Below are 21,906 nucleotides of genomic sequence, written 5' to 3' on the forward strand. Positions count from 1 at the left end.
CACGCACGCACACACACACACACCCGGCGCGCACAGACACACGCTCCCTCCCTCCGCTCTCTACCCCTCGCCCGCCCGCCGCGCACGCAGCCGGCCCCGGCTCCCTGCTCCCCGCTCCCCGCGCCCCGCGCCCCGCGCCCCACCACCGCCACCGCCGCCGCCGCCGAGCAAAGCCAGGCTGGGCTTGGAGCTGCTCATGGAGAAAGTGCCGGGGGAGATGGAGATCGAGCGCAGGGAGCGGAGCGAGGAGCTGTCCGAGGCGGAGAGGAAGGCGGTGCAGGCTACGTGGGCCCGGCTCTATGCCAACTGCGAGGACGTGGGGGTGGCCATCCTGGTGAGGTAGGTGTCGCCCGGCCCGGCCGGGCCCTGGATAGGGAGGGCGGCAGCGGCTCTGGGCAGAGGCGGGCTGGGCTAGGGTCCGAGCTCCGGCGCCACCTCCCCAGCCGTGACTGGGGCCGGTGCGAGGTCGGCGGGGCAGGCAGCGTGGGGCGCCTTGGGGTGAACGAAACCTGGGCTGAGCTTTCCCTGGCTCCAGCGCGGGGCTCACCAGGAACTACGAACAAGATGCGGGAGGGCACCTCGGTCCCCCTCCTTTTCCCGGTCTCAGAACTCCTCCCTCGGCCAGCAACCCCAGACACCCAGCCAAGCTGTCAGACACACACATTTTTCTGGCCTTTCAAAGGGAGTAGCAGGGGCTCCCCATTTTAGAGATGGGAAAACCGAGGCTCAGCCAAGAAAGGGGACAAACAGGAGCAGCTTGTCTCAAGCTCCGCTGCTTGCTGGATTCAAAGCCTCTTGGAAGAACAGGGAGCAAAGAGCAGAGGTTGAGAAGGAAGAGAGCTGGGGTCCAGTGTTCCCAGCTGCCCTCTTCCTGCTGGAGGCGCAGGTCAGCAGGAGCTCCTGGGGCAGGCACAGGTGAGTGGAGAAGCAAACAGTGCCGAAGCATACAGTCCCTGCTGAGTTTGAGGGTGACGGGAGAAGAGAGAAGCCTCAGGAGACAGGGCCTAACCCTAAAACCCCCCACCTAGGGAGGAAATGCAGTGGCCTGGGCTTAGGGGGTCATTCAGGCACCTCACATCCCTGAGAGAGCCACACACACAGAGCGTCCCATTCACACACCTGCACAGAGCATTCACACACCTGCACAGAGTGTGCACACACCATTCTCATCGAGGTGATGTGTCCAAGCCTCGAAAGCTAGTAACTGACTTGAGCTACAAATCCATGCTCTCTTCCCACACGTGCTGGCCCCTGGGGGTGCAGGCAGAGAGGTTCCAGACCACGCTCACTCTCAATCCCCTGTTCTTGGCAGAGGAAAGGGTCAAATCTAGGACAGAGCAGGACAGCCTTGTCATGGGAAGACGGGTGAAGCCTCACTCTGGAAGGACAGCTTTAGTGCCTCCCTGACTCCCAGGCCTCTCCGTCTCCAGCTTCTCTCTCCCAAGCCTGGGACCTACCCAGCTCCGCCATGATATGCCCTGATTCCAGGTCCGAAGCAGATTTTGGAGGAAAAAGAGCAGGAAGCACTTCTAAGGAGTTAGAGGAGCGTTCCTGAGGATGGGGCAGCTGTCTCAGCAGCACCCCAGGCCCAGAAACAGAGCGGGGAGCGACAGGAAGCTAAGAGGGGCATTGGGATCCTGGAGCCTCAGACGCTCGAACCGCAGATCCCCACACGTGCTGGCACCTACACAAGCACACAGCGGGTAGCAGAGCCGCAGACATGCCGGACTGCATCCTCAGACGGGCTGGCAGCCGGGTGCCAGCACCCGCAGCCCACCGACCTCGTGTGTGTCTGGGCGTGCACATGGGTCACCAGAGGAGGCGAGCCAGGGTCCTCAGGACCTTGGAGGTTTTCTGTCCCAACCTCTGCCATGTGCCTGTGCAGATCCGTGGAGGAAGTGCTCACCGTCCACATCCTGGGGCACCACTGAACCTCCCCAGGAAGGGGACCAGGGTGGGGCAGATGCCAAGGAGAAATGAAGCACTGAGGGCAGGGCCATGTCTGGACAGTCCGAGCTTTCGGCAAGGATTTCTTCTTCTCTCTCCACCCCTCTTCCAGTCTCCACTCCTGTCTCTTAGAGGGGCCTGGGCTGGGAGAGGTCATTACCAACGTGCTCAATTCTGTGCGGACTAGAGCCCAGCCCGGGACAGCCTGGCCCAGCTCTGTCTCAGCCACTCCCTGCCAGCCCAACCCCACAGGGCCTTGCTTTCCTTTTTCTCTCCTCCTGTCTCTGCCCAGGGCCTGGTCAGTAGGGGAAGGGGAGGAAAGGGGGATAAGGGCTCCTGAAGGTCCCTCCTTAGATCCTGGGCCCATCAGTCTTGACACAGCGCTCTTTCTTCCCACACACAACATACACATCCTCAAGGTCAAGGCCCCAGCTGGAGCCCTCCGGCCAGCGCTCTCAACTGTGCCCTCTTCACTGCACCAGGCCAGCGCGCTCAGCCCTAGTAAGCCTGCAGGGCAGGGAGGAGGCCGCTGTACCTCCACAGCCCCAACCTGGAGAAGTTGCCACATTGGTGGGGGTGGAGGAGGCGTTGCTTTCAGAACCTGGGGCAGGCCCCACACTTCTACTCCGTGCCAGGGAGGAGACCAAGAGGGAACACCCACCTTCCCGCCTGGTTGTAACTCTGACACCTTCCTCCTCACACTCAGACAGGCCTATTTCAGGCTCTCTTGGAAGCCCAGATTCCTCTGGGAGCTGAGAAACTCCCCAGGGCTGGCTGTGGAGGCTCCTCCCTGGCAGCACAGGCTGAGACTGGGCAGGTCTAGGTGGAAACGCCACGGAGCCAGGAGGCAGGAGCCACACATGTGGGCCCCAGGGGCTGCAGAACCTTGGAGGGTCTGGGTGGGGGCTCCCTGAGACCGTCATTCCTCAGGGCCACAACCCAGTGGTGGGTGCTGAGACAGGAGACACCTGGTTACCAGGCCACAGTCTTCTGGCACAGCAGTCTCTCCAGGCAGCGTGGGGAAGCCGTCAAAGCAGGGCCCACTTGGGCCCCTTCCTGGCCCATCTACTCTATTGGGCAATCTTGGACATCAATTCCTAATTCATAAGAGGGGGATTAAAACGGTGCCCATCTCAGGAGGGAAATGCAAGAATTCGTGAGATCATACAGTAAGTGCTCAATAAATGTTCCCTGTTGTTTCCTCATCAGTAAAATAGAGGTAACACCTGCTTAGCTGTGGCAATTAAATACAATAACAGACCAGGCACCATGGCTCACACCTGTAGTCCCAGCAATTTGAAAGGCCAAGGTGGGCAGAACACCTGAGGTCGGAAGTTCAAGACCAGCCTGGCCAATATGGTAAAACCTTGTATCTAAAATACAAAAATTAGCCGGGCCTGGTGGCGGGCACCTATAATCCCGGCTAATTCGGGAGGCTGAGACAGAAGAATCACTTGAACCTGGGAGGCGGAGCTTGTAGTAACCCAAGATCGCACCACCGAACCCCAACGCGAGCAACAGAGTGAGATTCCATGAAAGAAAGAAGGCAAAAGAGAGAGAGAAAGAAAGAGGAAGGAAGGAAGGAACGAACGAAGGAAGGAAAGAAGGGAGAAAGAAAGAAAAGAGAGAGAGAGAGAAAGGGAGGAAGGGAAAAAAAGAAAGAAAAGAAAAGAAGGAGAGAGGAGGAAGGGAAGGAAGGGAAGGAAGGGGTTCAATAACATACGTGGAGATACTTTGCAAATTGTAAAACACCAGGCAAATATATATCATTATTATTTTGAGTCAGGGTCTTGCTCTGTCACCCAAGCTGGTGTGCAGTGGGACGATCATGGCTCACTGCAGCCACCAATCCCGTGCTCGTGTGATCGCATCTTCCTGCTGCAGCCTCCCAAATAGCGAGGACTACAGACATACACCACCACATCAAGCCAATTTTTTTCTTTTTTTCTGGAGACAGGATCTCACTATATTGCCCAGGCTGGTCACGAACTCCTGGCGTCAAGTGATCTTCCTGCCTTGGCCTCTCAAAGTTCTGGGATTACAGGCTTGAGCCACCACACCCAGCCTTTTATTATTATTATTCATTATTATCATTATTTCTTTTGCTTCAGGGTCTCACTCTGTCACCCAGGCTGGAGTGCAGCGGCACAGTCTTGGCTCCCTGAGGCCTTGACCTCCTGGGTTCAAGCGATCCTTCCACTTCAGCCTCCTGAGTAGCTGGAACCACAGGCGTGTGCCACCTCAACTGGCTAATTTTTTGTATTTGTAGAGACAGGGTTTGCCACATTGCCCAGGCTGGTCTCAAATGCCTGTGCCCAGGCGATCGCCTGCCTTGGTCTCGTAAAGTGCTAGGATTACAGGCGTGAGCCACCGTGCTCGGCCATATCATTATTTTTTATTGCAATTGTAAAACCTCCAATGTCTGAGATGCTCATTTAGGTCCAAATTGGGTTTTTCACATTGGTCCCTCATTACAGTGCTTCCCTAGAAAATTCAGTGTATCTTTAGACCCACCGCCTCACGTGTCCTGACCTGTGTATCCATGAAGCAGTGAGCGGGGGATCTCCTCTCGCCTTTCTGCAGACAGGGAGCTTGTGAGGGGGTTTGCCTAAGGTCACAGTTGGCCTCTGAGAGGGGCCGTCCTGGGTTTCCACACAGACTGTGCGCTGGTCACTGTGCAAACTTCCCCTGCCAACAGCAGCTCCACCACCAGTAGGGATGACCCGGCCAGATGCCCTCTCTGCATCTGTTCCAGCCCTCACATCTGAGACTCTACACCTGGCCAGAGGGCTGCTTCTACAAATTATCAGCTCTCTCCAATCACAAAGGGGACACACAAAGGGGCGGAACAATCTGGAAGAACAGGTCCAGGACACTCCATGCACTTTTGGGGATTCACTTAAGTTATGTAAGTTCTGACTGAGTCCGTGCCTATGTCTCACTTGATATCCAGCCCCTACAGGGAGAGGAGGTGCAAAAGTCATTGTCAGCCAGGCACAGTGGTACATGCCTATAATCCCAGCAATTTGGGAGGCTAAGGTCAGGAGTTCAAGACCAGCCTAGCCAACATGGTGAAACCCCGTCTCTACTAAAAATACAAAAAAAATTAGCTAGCCAGGCATGCTGACAGGCACCTGTAGTCCCAGCTACTCAAGAGGCTGAGGCAGGAGAATCACTTAAACTCGGGAGGCAGAGGTTGCAGTGAGCCAAGATTGCACCACTGCACTCTAACCTGGATGACAGAGTAAGACTCAGTCTCACACACACACACACACACACACACACAAAAGACATTGTCATTTTCCACACTGCAGGACCCCAGCTAGGGCAGGGGGTCGGGGTGCATGAGAGCCTTGGGATCCAGTCTGGCAGGCTGGAAGGGGGGCAGGGAAGGCCACCTGAGTGGTGCCAATGGCCTTGGGGGCAAAGCATTTGCCCTGGGCCAGCCTGCTCCAGGTAAGGCATGCCTAACACAGAAAATGGGTCATAAAAAGGAATAGGGCCTCCTGAGGAACATTTTCTCAACAGTAAATAGAGCCGCTGGGCCGGGAGAGGGATGACGTGAATATTGGGAGGAATGTGAACATAAGTTTGAAGAAGTGGGTGGGGGACAGTTCAGAAGAAGCCGGGAGTGCCCGGAAAAAGATTTTCACTTTGGCAGACAATAGGGAGCCATTGAATGTTTTTGAGCATGAACATGACTTCATGAAAGCAGTATTTTAGGAGAATCAGAACCATTTCAGACCAACTGGAGAGGATTTAATTTCAGGTTAACTATGATTCCGGAACCTGAGCTCTTACCCTCTCGGCTGTGACTAGAGCAGGCCTTGAAAGGGGTGTAGCATTTGGGAAGGAAGCGAGAAGTGAGGAAGACAGAGGCCTCGGAGAGGAAGCCACCAGCCTGCGCGAGCCTGGCAGATGGATGTGGCTAGACTGGGTAGGGGCCCCAGGCGAGCCAGCTTGGCCAGAGCGAGGAGGTTCTGTGCTGAGCTCTACGGATGGTAGTGAAAATAGTGATGGTACGGGGGTGGGGAGGTCTGGGGTTGGCTTCCTCAGCTCCCACTATCCTGGCCGCTTCAGGGTGGGCCCGAGGATGCCCCAGCTTCAGCGTCCACCCCTGTTCCTCTTGCCAGGTTCTTTGTGAACTTCCCCTCGGCCAAGCAGTACTTCAGCCAGTTCAAGCACATGGAGGATCCCCTGGAGATGGAGCGGAGCCCCCAGCTGCGGAAGCACGCCTGCCGGGTCATGGGGGCCCTCAATACCGTGGTGGAGAACCTGCACGACCCCGACAAGGTGTCCTCTGTGCTCGCCCTCGTGGGGAAGGCCCACGCCCTCAAGCACAAGGTGGAGCCGGTGTACTTCAAGGTATGCACCCGGCTTTGCTGCAGAGCCCCCAAGCCCATTCCTCATGGCCACCTGCAGCTCACAGGCTCCGGGAGGGCTTCCTGGGGCAGCAGAGGTGACCCCCGGAGTGGCTGCAAGAGGGAGGGGCAGTGCCGGCAGCAGGATGGAGGGGCTAGGTCCAGGGCAGCCTTTGTCCTGACGGCACTGGGTTCCCAAAGCTGCCAGGCTGTGGCGTTAGGAACGATCCCCTTGGCCACACGTGGGATGGAGAGGCTTGGGGGTTAACGGACGCAGGGCGCCCCCGCGTTCACTCCCCCTTCCTCCCTTTGCCCCCAGATCCTCTCTGGGGTCATTCTGGAGGTGATCGCCGAGGAATTTGCCAATGACTTCCCACCTGAGACGCAGAGAGCCTGGGCCAAGCTGCGTGGCCTCATCTACAGCCACGTGACCGCTGCCTACAAGGAAGTGGGCTGGGTGCAGCAGGTCCCCAACGCCACCACGTGAGGAGGCGGGCCAGGGTGGGCTGGGCAGCCTCCCCGCCATGTCCTCTCCTGTCCCCAAGGTCTCCCATCTCTCCTGGGGCCCTGGGACTGACCGCCTGGGAGGGAAAACCTGAGGCAGGCCAACCCTGGGGTCTGACATGGAAGAACAGGCATCATAGGAACAGGCCTTCAAGACGGCTCCCCTGTGACTTCAGGCTGCGCAGAACCGTGAGCCCTGAGCAGAAGTCCTCCCGAGCCTTCCCCTTCCCTAGAGCCAGGGAGTGCTCAGAGCATCCAATGCCACAGCTGGCCAGGCAGAGAGGCGCCAGAGGCTCCTGGCGGAAGGTCCGATCATCAGGCTTAGAAGCGGCCCAGGCCAGCCCAGCCACTTCCTCCCTGGGTGCCAGTCACAAGGGGATGTTTTTTCATCTCTTGCTGACCAGTGCTGCGATCTGCCCTCTGCCTCAACAGGGCTAGAGCCAGAAGGATCACGAGGACATGTACACACCCACATGCCCAAGCCCACGAGGGAGCTACATGGGTGTCACTCACACGCACGCTCACAGGGGGATGTTTACTTCCAGGCTGACCTGGAGGCTGGCCTTCCAGTTCTGGGCCAGGGAGGTGGCTCAAGGAGGGTGGCCGGCCTCCGTGACTCCTGCTGACTCGGAGCGCGAGGGGAGGGCTAGCCCCCAGACGAGGCGGCTGGGAACACTCAACCTTCCTGGGCCCCCAAGGGGAGGCTTACTCTGGGAGCTGAATGGAGACGCAGAGGCAGGGCTGGAGTAGGAAGGAGCGAGAGGAGCGGAGGCGGGAATGGGAAGCAGAGGTCAGCCAGCAGCCCGGGACACGCGTGGTGGAGAAACATTCCCAGCAGTTTCCCATGGAAAAGGCGGTGTCTCCCGCCGGGCTCTACATGAGTCCCCAAGCTGCCGGCCCTCCTGTTCACAGGCACAGCTCCTGGAGGAGGTCCCCTGAGGGCAGCTGGGGACGTCAGGCCTCCTGCCCTTCCTGCTGCTGACCACGCTGGCCCGGGGCTGGCTCCTGCACCCCTCCCCCTTCTCCCATCAGCACCACCCCAAGAGAATGGAGTCCTCGGGAACTGCTGGCCACAGCCGAGCCAACTCCAGATGTGCACAGCTGGGCCCTGGCCTGCCTGAAACCCGGAGTCAATGGGAAACAAGCAGATGTTGGCCCACCAGAGGAGGGCACCGGCAGAGCGTGGAGAGCTGGGGATGCCCCCTCGCCCCCCACCAGCTGTCACTCAGAGGGTCCAGGGAAGAGAAGGGGAAGAGGAGGAGAGGGGAGGGGGCTTGCCCTCCCACCCCTCTCCCCAGGCAGGCTCTGCTGCCAAAGATGAGTTTGTTTACAGCCAGGACACAAGACTTCCTGCTTCCAGAGAAACAGGCTTTTTTACAAGGGCCGAGAGGGACTGGAAAGAGAGCTGGCTGGGCGCGAGCCCCAGTGAATCAGAAACACATGGCCCGGTTCCCCACACGCTGCCCGCCCTGCCCTCCCCACCCTGCCCCGGGACCTCCGTCTCCAAACCCCAAACATTAGGAAAGTGCCGAAGTCTCCTCCTTCGCCCTCTTCTGCTCCTTGTGGACTGAATGGAGATGGGCTACCGTGGACACCGGCACCCCATGGGGGTTAGCGCCCAGCTATCAAGTGCTGGGGTTGTCCACTCACCGCTTTACATCCTCTAGCCCACTCCTAGGTCCCCTGGCCTGAGGCTGCAGAGCCTCCCTGCTGCCAGGGTCCCCATGGGCTTGAGGGTAGGACGGAGTTACAGCGCAGATTCCTAGAAGGCCCTCGCCCAACTTCTCTTATCAGGGAGGCAGGAGTGGGCCAGGCGCCACTGTTTATTGAGCCGTCTCTGCTTCAGGGTGTGCGCCTTTGCGTGGGCGGGCGGGGGGCGTGCAATGATTGCAGCGGGGTCTGCGTGAACCAAGAATACAGATGGTGGCCCCAGGAGGGACGAGACAGGCCGGACAGAACTTGCCACGTTTCAGAATTAATGGAAAAAGAGCTCACATTGGTATGGTGCTTTGCAGTTTGTGAAACACTTTTTTGCCCAGTTTATGCACAAGACAGACATTATTCACATTTTAGAGAAAAAGATTCAGAGTTCCCATGGGCCAACAGATTTGCCCAAGATCACAGCAGGTTCAGAGCAGGACACAGACTGGAACTTGGCTCTCACAGTTGCTTTCAACCACACTGTGCCGGGTCTCCTGGCAGGAAGTGAGCCTCGCCAGCCCCAGGTCCCTTTCCCCCCAGGGTCCTTCCTGCCTCTGGTAACCTATATCCTTCCCTTCCTATCTCGTCCACAGCCCACCGGCCACACTGCCCTCTTCGGGGCCGTAGGACCCCTCCCTCCACCCCCCTCCCTGGCAGCACCTTGAGCAGAAGGCCGAGTTCTGAAGACCCTCCTTGGCAACCAAGGAAGCTGGAGGAATCCCTGACTCGACTTCCCCGAAGGAGGCCTCTGCGGCAGCCACAGCCCCCACTGGAGCTGCTGGGAGGCAGCGCTGGCTGCCTGGATGCTGACCCCAGCGTGGCGGGCGGGTGGGGGACCCTTCCTCCTCGAAGAGCGGGGCCCACTCTTCTTAGCTTTTCTACTCACTGTTAGAGAGAGACCTAGCTGTGCGGCTGGCGGGGCTCGGGAGAGGTCTAGGAGTCCCTTGGGGAATAAACCAGCCCCGTTTCTATCAGCCCAGCCGGCACGCAGGTCTCCACATCACCATCTAGAGTATCACGCACACATCTACCATATATACAGATATATTCTATATATGAGCTATATATAAATATATATATACATATATATACACACGTACATATCTAGAATGTGTATCTGCGGGGCCCAGAAGCCTCGGTTCTGCCCACCTGGGAGTGGGGCAGGGAGGAGTTCCCGTTGTGCAGAGAATAGAGTGTTCTGGCAGCAAGGAAGTCCCACAGCGCGCAGAGGACCTGGGCCTGGAGGGGCAGGGCTGGGGCAACCCGGCTTGGCAGCAAAGCCCAGCCCCTTCTCAGACCAGCTCCCCACATTCCTGTATTCCACTTCCAGGCAGAAAGGAAGGGGCTCCCCCCACCCCCCCAGAGGAACTGACTCACCAATTGCCCGAGAATGGGCAGGGGCAGAGCGAAGTTCTGGACGGGCTGACCGCACTGGGGGAGGGGCCTCAGTCCAGAAACCTGGACCGCCAGCTCCACCTGCCTTGGCCACCAGGGCAGTCCCAGGGGATCGGGGCTGCTGGGCAGCAGGTGGGTGAGACCCCACATGCCTGGGTCTCACCCTCAGCTCTGAGGGCGAGACCCCACATGCCTGGGTCTCACCCTCAGCTCTGAGGGCCGAGGGCCTTCCCCACCTCATCCTCCTCCTGGCCAGCGATCGGCCCTGTCTATTCATCTGCGTCAGCCTTGTCGGGGGAGGGGGACCCCCCCATGTGTGCCCCTTGGTCACATGTCGTCTTCAAGGATGTTTTGCTGCTGTGGCTACTATGCCTGTGTCCCCTCCTGTCCCATCTTCAGGCCGTCATCTGTGTAACTGCCTGTCTTCCTTTTCTAGTTTCTGATGTTTGTAACCAGACCCAGCTGTGTCATTAAACAGACCCGTTCTTGCTGTACCTGTGCACACTTGTGCGGTCTCTTCCTTGCCTCTGTCTCCCCTCCCTGGTTCAGGGCTCAGGCCTTTTTCCTGAACGTCCTCCCTTGGCTGGGCGTGGTGGCTCATGCCTGTAATCCCAGCACTTTGGGAGGCTGAGGCAGGCAGATCACGAGGTCAGGAGTTGGAGACCAGTCTGACCAACATGGTGAAACCCCATCTCTACTAAAAATACAAAAATTAGCCAGGCATGGTGGCGGGCACCTGTAATCCCAGCTACTCGGGAGGCTGAGGAAGGAGAATCACTTGACTCCGTGAGGGGGAGGTTGCAGTGAGCCAAGATTGTGCCACTGCACTCCAGCCTGGGCAAAAGAACAAGACTTGGTCTCAAAAAAAAAAAAAAAAGTCAGGAGGTTTTAAGATTTGGTTCTGGAAATCTCTTCCCAGCAAGGGTAGAATAGGGAGGAAGGAATCGGAGGTGAGATATCCAGACAGAAGGACCCTGTTTGTCCCAATGCTTTAGTGATAGAGCCAAGGATTGAACCTTGACCTTTTTTTTTTTTGAGACAGAGTTTCGCTCTTGTTGCCCAGGCTGGAGTGCAATGACGCAGTCTTGGCTCACCAAAACCCCTGCCTCCCGGGTTTAAGTGATTCTCCTGCCTCAGCCTCCTGAGTAGCTGGAATTACAGGTATGCGTCACCACACTCAGCTACTTTTGTATTTTTAGTAGAGATGGGGTTTCTCCATGTTGGTCAGGCTGGTCTTGAACTCTCAACCTCAGATGATCCACCCACCTCAAGCTACATGCAGTGGATCAGCCCTTGGAAGTTTGAGAAAGGAAGCCTGCTCTCAAAAGCCTTAAACCCCCAATGCCTTCTCTGTTCTCTCAGCTCCCAGATCCCTTCCCCAGCCCTCTATCCCTCACCCCATAGCCGACTGGGTCAGGCCTGCCCAGCCCCCACTCCATGATGAAGGCAGCAGCAGCAGCAGCTCCCTGAGAAGGGACCAGGAGGTCACCAGCCCCGGGTGGGCTGCAGGAGAAGCAGGAAACAGCCTCTGCCCCTTGGGAGGCCTGCGGGCTGCCTGGGAAGACTCAGCAGACATGCAGAAGAGTCTTGTCTCCCAGACCATGATCTCCTTGAGTGCAGCCTCTGCCTTTGTCTCCTGGGCCTGGCACAGGAGAGGAACTCAGTAGAAATCCAAAGGATCGATAAAGAACTGCTCTTAGAAAGCAAGAGAAGTACCTAGTACGGGCCAAGAGTGAGCTGTATGAATTAAAACAGTGCAGGGCAGAGAGGACAGCGTGGGCCTGGCCTTTCCAGGGAGGCGGTGCCAAAAGACGGGACACTGGCTCTGGGCCCAGACTCCATCTCTCGCTGCTATGTGACCTTGGGCAAGTCACACAACCTTTCTGAGCTGCAGTTACCTCTAACTTACAGCAGGAGTGAACATGAAGGCTGCCTTGCAAGGCAGGTACGAGGAGGAGGAGGATGGATGCCACAGGGCAGGGGACAGTGACAGGCCATCAGGGCCATGTCAGGAGGCAAAGGAAAAGAAATAGAAGGAACTAGCTGGGCGCAGTGGATCATGCCTGTAATTCCAGCACTTTGGGAGGCGGAGGCAGGCGGATCACTTGAGGTCAGGAGTTCAAGGCCAGCATGGCCAGAATGGTGAAATCTTGTCTCTACTAAAAATACAAAAATTAGCTGGGTGTGGCAGCAGGCACCTATAATCCCAGATACTTGAGAGGCTAAAGCAGGAGAATCACTTGAACTCAGGAGGAGGAGGTTGCAGTGTGCCAAGATTGCGCCACAGCACTCCAGCCTGGGCGACAGAACGAAAATCCGTCTCAAAAAGAAAAAGAAAATAAATAGAATAGCAGGAAACCAGGAGAGCTTCCAACTCCTGGGCCCAGGCAAGCCAGAGCTGGAACCGAAGCCAATATGGGCCACAGAGCCACGGGCCGTAGGGACTACCGGGACTATGGAGGAAAACGGGCATCTGAGGTCGGGGATGGGGCAGACCTTCCGGGAAGAAAGCCCGGCCCCCATCCCACATCAGTTGGCTTGAGAATGGTGAAGGGGCTTCTGAACGCATCAAAACCGGAATCCTTCGGGAATGTGGCCCTTCGGAAGGTTGTCCCTGTTCTCCACTCCCGACAGAGAGGACACTGGCAATTAGCGAGTCAGCCAGACCCGGGCTGGGGATGCGGCTTGGACCTGGTACAAACAAGGCACCCCAGAGGCCATGCTGGGGGAAGGCGCGGGATTCCGGGTGTGCTATGCCTGAGCGCAGGGGACGAGTGGGTAAGAAGCAACGTCTGGGCTTTGGTTGTTCTGGACACCCAGCGTTCGCCATCTCGCCCAGGAGCTGAGCAAGTGGGTCAGCTCCCCGGCGAGCTAGGGCTGTGAGCGACGTGGGTGTCGGGAACCGGGGTGCGCTGCGGCTCCTTTCCCGGAAAAGCGGTCCTGCCGCCGCAGCCCCACAGCGTCCCCTGCTGGCCGCGGAGGGATCCTCACCCGGGAGCCGCCTCTTGCGCCCGGACCCGTCACCTGCCTGGGGTGACCCCTTCCTCACTCTCTTTCAGGAGGTGCAGCCGCGCTGCAGCCTAAGACCAAAGAAGCTGGAGGAATCCCTTCCCAGCTTCTTTCAGGAGAAGGAAGTGCAGGATTCTCTGTGCAGCCTTGTACACACTCAGGAAAATCCCCGCCTCCCATAGTTGGAACCAAGTGGAAAAAGTTAATAAATGCTCTTTTTTTTTTGAGACGGAGTTTCGCTCTTGTTACCCAGGCTGGAGTGCAATGGCGCGATCTCAGCTCACCACAACCTCCGCCTCCTGGGTTCAGGCAATTCTCCTGCCTCAGCCTCCTGAGTAGCTGGGATTACAGGCACGCGCCACCATGCCCAGATAATTTTTTGTATTTTTAGTAGAGACGGGGTTTCACCATGTTGACCAGGATGGTCTCGATCTCTTGACCTCGTGATCCACCCGCCTCGGGCTCCCAAAGTGCTGGGATTACAGGCGTGAGCCACCGCGCCCGGCTTTTTTTTTTTTTTTTTTAAGAACGCCTGTAATCCCAGCACTTTGGGAGGCCGAGGTGGGAGAATCGCCTGAGCACACGAGGTGGAGGCTGCAGTAAGCTGTGATCATGCTGTTGCACTCTGGTCTGGGCAACAGAACGAGACTCCATCTCAAAGCATAAAATACAATAAAATGAATCTTTCTTTATCATGGATATTTTTGTTTTAACATTTCGTTTTGTTTTGTTTTGTTTTTTAAGACGGAGTCTCCCTTTGTCGCCCAGGTTGGAGTGCAATGGCGCAATCTCGGCTCACTGCAATCTCTGCCTCCCTAGTTCAAGCGATTCTCCTGCCTCAGCCTCTTGAGTAGCTGGGATTACAGGCACCTGCCACCATACTGCTAATTTTTGTAGTTTTGGTAGAAATGGGATTTCACCATGTTGGCCAGGATGGTCTCAATCTTCTGATCTCGTGATTCGCCTGCCTCAATCTCCCAAAGTGCTAGGATTACAGGCATGAGCCACCATGCCCAGCCAATATTTTTTTTAATATTGTATTTCAATATTATTTCTCTTGATAAGTAAGCCCCTTAAATTTTGGGCCCCAGGCCAGCACCTCATTCACCTCACCCTATTCCAGGCTCTGTCTTATTGTAGCACATTTGAGGGACCCCAGCCGAAGAACACCCATTTTAAAATTTTATATATTCATTTATTTGAGACACTGTCTGGCTCTGTTGTCCAGGCTGGAGTGCAGTATTGCGAGCACAACTCACTGCAACCTCAAATTCCTGGGCTCAAGCGATCCTCCCTCCTCAGTCTCCCAGCATGCTGGGGTAATAGACATGAGCCACTGTGCCCAGCACATACTCTTCTTGACCTCCAGAAAGTCGCCCCACCCACCCAGAGGGCAGCGGGTTTCATAGTTGCTCACTGGATATCTCTGGTAAGAGAATTGTTTGCAGCAGGGTATAAATTTGAATGTGACCCTTAGGGCTGAAGACCCTGGGAGAGGAGTTTTTGGCAGCAAGAAGCAAAGTCCTATTTGGGCTCCCAAAGTGAGGGTGGGGAGGCCGGGTGCTGCGGCTCACACCTGTAATTCCAGCACTTTGAGAGGCCGAGGCGAGAGGATCACCTGAGATCAGGAGTTCAAGACTAGCCTGGCCAATATGGTGAAAGCCCATCTCTACTAAAAAAATACAAAAAAATTAGCCAGGTTTGGTGGTGGGCACCTGTTATCCCAGCTACTCAGAAGGCTGAGGCAGAAGAATCGCTTGAACCCAGGAGGCGGAGGTTGCAGTGAGCCAAGAAGGCACCAGTGCACTCCAACTTGTGCAACAAAGTGAGACTGTCAAAAAAAAAAAAAAAAAAGTGAGGATGGGGAGTGCATAGCAAAGACATGTTTGGAAATAAGGAAGTTTGGTCTCTGGCGATCACGTAAAGCCACATGACCCAGCCTTGCTGGAAGGAGAGACTGGCACAGCTGCCCGGGAGCCTGGGAACTGGACATCGGACTAGGGGAAGGCAGCTCCCAACCCAACCATCTCCTGACCCTCTGATCATTATCGGGGCCCCCACTGTCTCCTGCGCACCTGCACCGCAGCCTTAGGTCCCTGGGACCCCACTCATGTTGGGCAGGCTTCTTCACCTTCCATTCCTCCCATCTCGGTGACCAGCCCTCAATCTCCTCTGTGGAAAAACGCTGTAGAAACACTGTCGGATCCAGCCTTTCTCAGCAGCTGGCGTGGACCATCATTGGAGGCCACCCTGTAAGCCTGCCTGGGACCCGCCTGGGGTCTGATCGGCTCTGGCCATGTGGCACAGCACCCTGGCCGCACTTCACTATTTCCTGGGGAAGAACAGAGACATCATCCCCAGGGTCTTGCTCTGTGGCCTAGGCTGGAGTATAGTGGCAAAATCTTAGCTCACAGCGACCGCCACCTCCTGGGCTCAAGCAATCCTCCCACCTCAGTCTCCCAAGTAGCTGGGACTATAGGCACGTGCCACCATGCCTGGCGAATTTTTGTATTTTTTGTAGAGATGGGCTTTTGCTGTGTTGCCCAGGCTGGTCTTGAACTACTGGGCTCAAGTGATCCACCCTCCTTGGCCTCCCAACGTGCTGGGATTACAGGTGTGAGCCACTGCACCCAGCAGTTTTAACTCTTGATCATAGGTCCTCTCTGCCCCCGCCCCACAGCAACCAGCTGCAGTCCTGCCTGCCCATCTGCCCGTCCCCATCTGTTCTCTCTGCTGCCCTGGTTGCTTCAGGCCTAAGCCCGGGGTGACCTCCCTGCCTTCCCCAATCCATCCTGCACAGGCCACCAGCTCTGCAGCCATCACTGCTTCTGTTCCAGGATCTCCAGTGGCCCCAGGTCACCTCCCAAAGACAGTCCGAGCGCCTCAGCCATTGAGGGCCCCGAGACCTGGCACCAACACACTTCCCTGCCTTCCCTGGTGTTCTCCATCCAGATTTGGCTTTCTCTAGCTCCCGGCCTCTGCTCACTCGACCCCAGGGCCTCCACTCGCTGACATGGTCTCCACCCGCTGACATGGTCTCCCTTCCTCGATGGAGCCTTGAGCAGCTCGGCGCCCTCTTTCCCAGAACCTTCCTCGACGCCCCTTCTAGACAAGCCACCTCCTCTGTGATGTCCACGCCCATGTGCACAACCTCTCTCTCCTCCCATGGAGAGGTCTGAGAGGAGAAACACGACTTGATTTAGTCTGTTTTATTTATTTATTTTTTTATTTTTGGAGACGGAGTTTCACTCTGCTGCCAGAGCTGGAGTGCAGTGGCGCAGTCTCAGCTCACTGCAACTTCCACCTATTGGGTTCAAGTGATTCTCCCACCTCAGCCTCCCATGTAGCTGGGATTACAGACACATACCACTGCACCTGGCTAATTTTTGAAAATTTTTTTTGTTGAGACGTAGTTTAGCTCTGTTGCCCAGGCTGGAATACAGTGGCGTGATCTCAGCTCACTGCAACCTCCACCTCCAGGGTTCAAGTGATTCTCCTGCCTCACCCTCCCAAGTAGCTAGGATTACAGGCATGCACCACCACATCCGGATAATTTTTTTTTTTATTTTTAGTAGAGACAGGGTTTCATCATGTTGGTCATGGCTGGTCTCTAACTCCTGACCTCCTGATCCACCCGCCTTGACCTCCCGAAGTACTGGGATTTACAGGTGTGAGCTGCTGCACCTGGCGTTGTATTTTATTAGAAACGGGGTTTCACCATGCTGGCCAGGCTGGTCTCAAACTCCTGACCTCAAGCGATCCTCCCGCCTCAGCCTCCCAAAGTACTGAGATTACCGGCATGACCCACCTCACCTGGCCAGTCTTTTTTTTTAAAATAATAGTGATGAGGTCTTACTATGTTGCCTAAGCTGGCCTGAAACTCCTGGGCTTAAACGATCCTCCCGTCTCCACCTCTCAAGTAGCTGGGAATACAAGCACAAGCCACCATGCCCACTTTAACACGATTTACTCATGGATGGGATGCGAGGGGTGAAAGAGAGGACAGTTGGGGAGGACTCCAGGGCTTCTGGCCTGCTTAACTTGGCAAACAGAGTCGCCATTTTCAAGGGGAAATAGCCCGGGGACGGGAGGCTTTGGCAGGAGTTCCGCTTTGTCCACACGAAGCGTGAGGAGTCCAGGAAGCAACTGGACACTCCAGCCTGAATCAGGACAGAGACGTCAGGGCTGGGATTTAAATGTGGGATTGGATGAGCTCACTGAGAAAAGAGTGTGGGAAGAGAAGAGGGGCGAGGACAGAGCCCTGGAGCCATCAGCCCTGAGGCCGGAATAAAGGGACCAGGGAGAGCGAGGATGCAGGGAGGGAGGATTAGGAACGGGGAGGATCAGGGAGATGGGGGATGAAAAGGATCAGGCAGAGGGGCATGGGGAGTGGGATGAGGGAGAAGGGGACTAGGGAGAGGGCAAGGAGAGGAAGGACCAGGGAGAGAAGGAAGCAGGGGGAGGGGAGGCCAGGTGGAGGATGGATGTGGGGAGGGAAGCCAGGAAGATGGGGGATCAGAAGGAGGGGGTCAGTGGGAGGGAGGATGGGGGAAGAGGCATCACGGAGAGTGGGGCCCAGAGATGGGGAGGAAAACCGGGAGGCTGAAAGGAGAGCATTTTGGGGCAGTGGCCAGCCGTGTGGCCGCTCTGCTCAGGTCCAGAGCAGTGAGGATAGATGGCAGGGTCGTGTCCGGAACCGTGACCTGGCTGGTTCAGAGACTGGAGGGGAGAGGTCTGGCCGGGAAGTGTGGGTAAAGGCTGGTGGTCAGGGAGAGACAGGAGGCTGAGGTGCAGGAGGGCATGGGGTCAGGAGAGGGAGATGGCAGTCCCTGTGTGGCCTGATCCTTGACAGAGAGAGAGAGAGAGAGGGCAAGGCAGGGGGGTCGGGGAGTAGGGGCACAAGATTGCTGGAGGGAAGTCCTCAAGAAAGAAAAAGAGGGGATGTTGGCAGGTGCTGTGGCTCACGCCTGTAATCCCAGCACTCTGGGAGGCCAAGGTGAGCAAATTGAGAGGTCAGCAGTTTAAGACCAGCCTAGCCAATATGGTGAAACCCCATCTCTACTAAAAATACAAGAATTAGCCGGGTGTGGTGGCATATGCCTGTAATCCCAGTTACCCAGGAGGCTGAGGCAGGAGAATGACTTTAATTCAGAAGGTGGAGGTTGCAGTGAGCTGAGATCATACCATTGCACTCCAGCCTGTGTTACAGAGCAAGACTCCACCACACAAAAAAAAAAAAGAAATGGAGAGGATGTCTTCATCCATCTGAGCTTCCCTAACAATGCTCCATAAACCAGGTGCTTGGGCTGCTTGCAAACAATAGAAATATATTTTGCATGGTTCTGGAGGCTGGGAGGTCCAACGCAAAGGAAGCTTCTGAGTCGGTGTCTGGTGAGGACCCACTTGCTTGTCCACACACGGTGCCTTCTTGCTATGTCGTCACCTGGTGAAAGGGCAAGGGTCTCTCTGGGGCCCTTTTTTTTTTTTTTTAAGACATTCTGGCATTGTTGCTGGAGCTGGAATGCAGTCAGTGGATGCGTGAGGCCTCTTCTTTCAGCCAAGGGCAGTGCTTGGAGAGGGATGGGATGGGGAGGTGCACCCCAGCATCCACTACACACCTGTCCCCCCAAGAGGCTTATGCCCCCCTGGAAAACAGAGGCTGGGTTGAGAGTGTGTCACCGGGCCACCCACGGAGCAGGTGCTTATCAGCTAGGGGCAGAGTCTTCTGGTTTGTTTTGTTTTGTTTTGTTTTTTGATATGGAGCCTCGCTCTGTCGCCCAGGCTGGAATGCAGTGGCGAGATCTTGACTCACTGCAACCTCCACTTCCCGGGTTGAAGCAATCCTCCTGCCTCAGCCTCCCGAGTAGCAGGGATTACAGGGGCCCACCACCACGCCTGGCTAATTTTTTGTATTTTTAGTAGAGATAGGATTTCACTATGTTGGCCAGGCTGGTTTCGAATTCCTGACCTCATGATCTGCTCACCTCGGTCTCCCAAAGTGCTGGGATTACAGGCATGAGCCACTGCACCAGGCCTGGGGCCTCTTTTATAAGGGCACTAATGCCATTCATGAAGACACCCTAATGACCTAACCCCCTTCCAAAGAGCCCACCTCCTAACACCATCACCTGGGGGTTAATTGCACAGATGAATTTGTGGGGGACACAGACTTCAGACCCTAGCAGGGGTTGGCCTTAAAGGGCCTGCCTGGGAAGGGGAAGGTGGGCTCTGCCACAGCTGGAAGACATGCAACAAGGGACAGAGGCCGACGGTGGCCGCCCCAGCTGGTGCTTCTCAGTGCCGTGAGCCAGCTCCTGACCTGAAGGGCAGGGGCTGTGTGGTTCCTGGGGAAGCTGAGGAAAGAGGGGCGGGTGGTTGAGAGCAGGCAGGACGGGGTTTGCTGTGGAAAGCGCTAGACTGGCCAGGGAGCTCTGTGTGGTGACCATGAACTGGAAGCAGGAGCAACCCCGAGGGTGACTTTCTCCTTCAGGGAGCAGAAAGTTCCTCCAAGGCTGGGGTGTCCCCAACTACTGGGCCTCACGAGGTGGGTGAGTGCACAGGTCACGTGGGCGAGGTGACACGCTCACCGCCCGGAGCGCCATCCAGTTACCGTGAGCGCGTCCTCGTAAATCTGTCTCCTTGTTCAACTTCCGCTGCCTTTCATCTGGGGGAAAACAGGCCCAACCCCAAATAGGGACCTGAAAACCGATGCCCCATCCCTGCCTCCCCTAGCCCTTTTCTGCAGTAGGGGTGGGAGGGGAGGGGGTGTGGGGGGAAGATAAGTGAGTTTTTGACTTTAAGTCCAAAGACAGAAGGTACAATACTGTTCATTGTCCAAAACGATACCAATCATTTTCTGTTTTTAAAAAATTTTTCTTTTACAAAAATTAGCTGGGCTGGGCCGGGTGCAGTGGCTCATGCCTGTAATCCTAGCACTTTGAGAGGCCAACGTGGGTGGATCCCCTGAGGTCAGGAGTTCGAGACCAGCCTGGCCAACAAGGCGAAACGCTGTCTCTACCAAAAATACAAAAAAATTAACTGGGTGTGGTGGCACATGCCTGTAATCCCAGCTACTTGGGAGGCTGAGCCAGGAGAATTGTTTGAACCCGGGAGGCGGAGGTTGCAGTGAGCCAAGATTGTGCCACTGCACTCCAGCATGGGCGACTAAGCAAGACTCAAAAAAAAAAAAAGAAAATGTGCTGGGCATGGTGATGTGCGTCGGTAGTCTCAGCTACTTGGGAGGCTGAAGTGGGAGGATCTTCTGAGCACAAAAGGTCAGGGCTGCAGTGAGTCATGATCACGCCATTTTCACTTCAGCCTGGGTGACAGAGCAAGACCCCATCTTAAAAAAAAAATTAACACTGCATTCCAGCTTGGGCAACACAGAGAGACCGCATCTTTAAAAAAAAAAATTCTTTTTTTTCCAAGTCTTACTCTGTCACCCAGGCTGAAGTGTCGTGGCACAATCTCAGCTCACTGCAACCTCCACCTCCCAGGTTCAAGCAATTCTCCTGCCTCAGCCTCCTGAGTAGCCGGGATTACAGGCACTGGTCACCATGCTTGGCTAATTTTTATATTTTTAGTAGAGACGGGGTTTCATAATGTTGGCCAGGATGATCTCGAACCCCTGACCTCATGATCTGAACGCATCGGCCTCCAGAAGTGGTGGGATTATAGGCATGAGCCGCCGTACCTGGCCAAAAACTTCTTTAAAGCAGGTTTTTGTTTTTGTTTTTGTTTTAAAGACAGGGTCTCACTCTGTCACCCAGGCTGCAGTGCAGTGGGTGCAATCAGGGCTCACTGCAGCCTTGACCTCCAGGGATCAAGCCATCCTCCCACCTCAGCCTCCTGAGTAGCTGAGGCTACAGGTGTACACCACAATGCCTGGCCTTACGCGTAGTTTTTGAAGTAGCATTCATGGGGATTTTGTATGATTACAAAGGCACTATGTGTAAGATGACAGTGAGAGGGAAAAAAGAAAAAAGGCGGCCAGGCGCGGTGGCTCACGCCTGTAATCCCAGCACTTAGGGAGGCCGAGGTGGGCAGATCACGAGGTCAGGAGTTCAAGACCAGCCTGGCCAACATGGTGAAACCCTGTCTCTACTAAAAATACAAAAATTAGCTGGGTGTGGTGGGGCGCTCCTGTAATCCCAGCTACTCTGGGGGCTGAGGCAGGAGAATTGCTTAAAAACCCAGGGGGCCGAGGTTGCGGTGAGCTGAGATTGCACCACTGCGCTGCACTCCAGCCTGGGCAACAGAGCAAGACTCTATCTCAAAAAAAAAAAAACAAAAATTGCAGGAAATTTGGGGAGGAAGGAAAGCACGAAGAGAGATGTCCAGAAAGCAGTTGGAGACTCCAGTCTGAAACACGACAGAAGTCAGGGCTATGACAATAAAAGTCACCTGTGGCCAGGCGCGGTGGCTCACGCCTGTAATCCCAGCACTTTGGGAGGCCGAGGCGGGTGGATCACAAGGTCAAGATATCGAGACCATCCTGGTCAACATGGTGAAACACTGTCTCTACTAAACATATAAAAAATTAGCTGGGCACGGTGGCACGTGCCTGTAATCCCAGCTACTCAGGAGGCTGAGGGAGGAGAATTGCCTGAACCCAGGAGGCGGAGGTTGCGGTGAGCTGAGATCGCGCCATTGCACTCCAGCCTGGGTAACAAGAGCGAAACTCCGTCTCAAAAAAAAAAAAGCCACCTGTGATCCCTCCAACCCAGTCACTGTCAGTGTTTTGCTGTAAATATGCGCCGTGGTTTTCCTGTGCACACGCACATTTACACGCACATTATACACGGCGCATTTTACACACGTGCATTATACACGTGACATTTTATGTTCCGCCAGGATCTTAGCATGCATACTGGTTTTAGTGGAGAAGCCTCAAGCAGGTTCGCAAGTGAGTATGTTTCATTCAGTTCAGGTCATATGGGGATGATAGTAGCAGTTGACTCAGTGGCAGCGCGTGTGCGTCTGACAAGTT

At 55.8% G+C, this 21,906-nt stretch overlaps 1 protein-coding gene across 8 annotated transcripts; it reads left to right on the forward strand.

Annotated features, from left to right (window-relative positions):
* Nucleotides 1-168: 168 nt before the first annotated feature.
* CYGB (cytoglobin) lies at nt 169-10,402 on the forward strand. 8 transcript variants are annotated; one of them, XM_064369518.1, is made up of 6 exons: nt 260-339; nt 683-915; nt 5,717-5,884; nt 6,081-6,312; nt 6,628-6,791; nt 7,845-10,402. In XM_064369518.1, the coding sequence occupies exons 4-6, from the start codon at nt 6,133-6,135 to the stop codon at nt 8,131-8,133; spliced, it is 633 nt and encodes a 210-aa protein (XP_064225588.1). In that variant the 5' UTR covers nt 260-339; nt 683-915; nt 5,717-5,884; nt 6,081-6,132; the 3' UTR covers nt 8,134-10,402. The 8 variants fall into 8 exon arrangements, 6 of the variants coding, with proteins under 6 accessions (XP_012309069.1, XP_012309075.1, XP_012309074.1 ...); XR_001107675.3 differs by lacking the exons at nt 683-915; nt 5,717-5,884 and having other exon boundaries at nt 169-339; nt 7,845-8,811; nt 9,107-10,402; XM_012453647.3 differs by lacking the exon at nt 683-915 and having other exon boundaries at nt 251-339.
* The last annotated feature ends 11,504 nt before the right edge of the window (nt 10,403-21,906 follow it).

The sequence above is a fragment of the Aotus nancymaae genome, unplaced genomic scaffold, assembly GCF_030222135.1.
Source record: "Aotus nancymaae isolate 86718 unplaced genomic scaffold, 86718_ANA_hifiasm-v0.15.2.pri h1tg000089l, whole genome shotgun sequence".
In the NCBI taxonomy this organism is placed as follows: Eukaryota; Metazoa; Chordata; class Mammalia; order Primates; family Aotidae; genus Aotus; species Aotus nancymaae.

Bases quoted from the DNA above. Each gene is read 5' to 3' on its own strand.
- CYGB (XM_012453646.3), top strand. From the start codon at position 197: ATGGAGAAAGTGCCGGGGGAGATGGAGATCGAGCGCAGGGAGCGGAGC. The intron at 340-6,080 runs GTAGGTGTCGCC...TCCTCTTGCCAG, and splicing joins GGGGTGGCCATCCTGGTGAG to GTTCTTTGTGAACTTCCCCT. The intron at 6,792-7,844 runs GTGAGGAGGCGG...TTCTCCCATCAG, and splicing joins CAGGTCCCCAACGCCACCAC to CACCACCCCAAGAGAATGGA.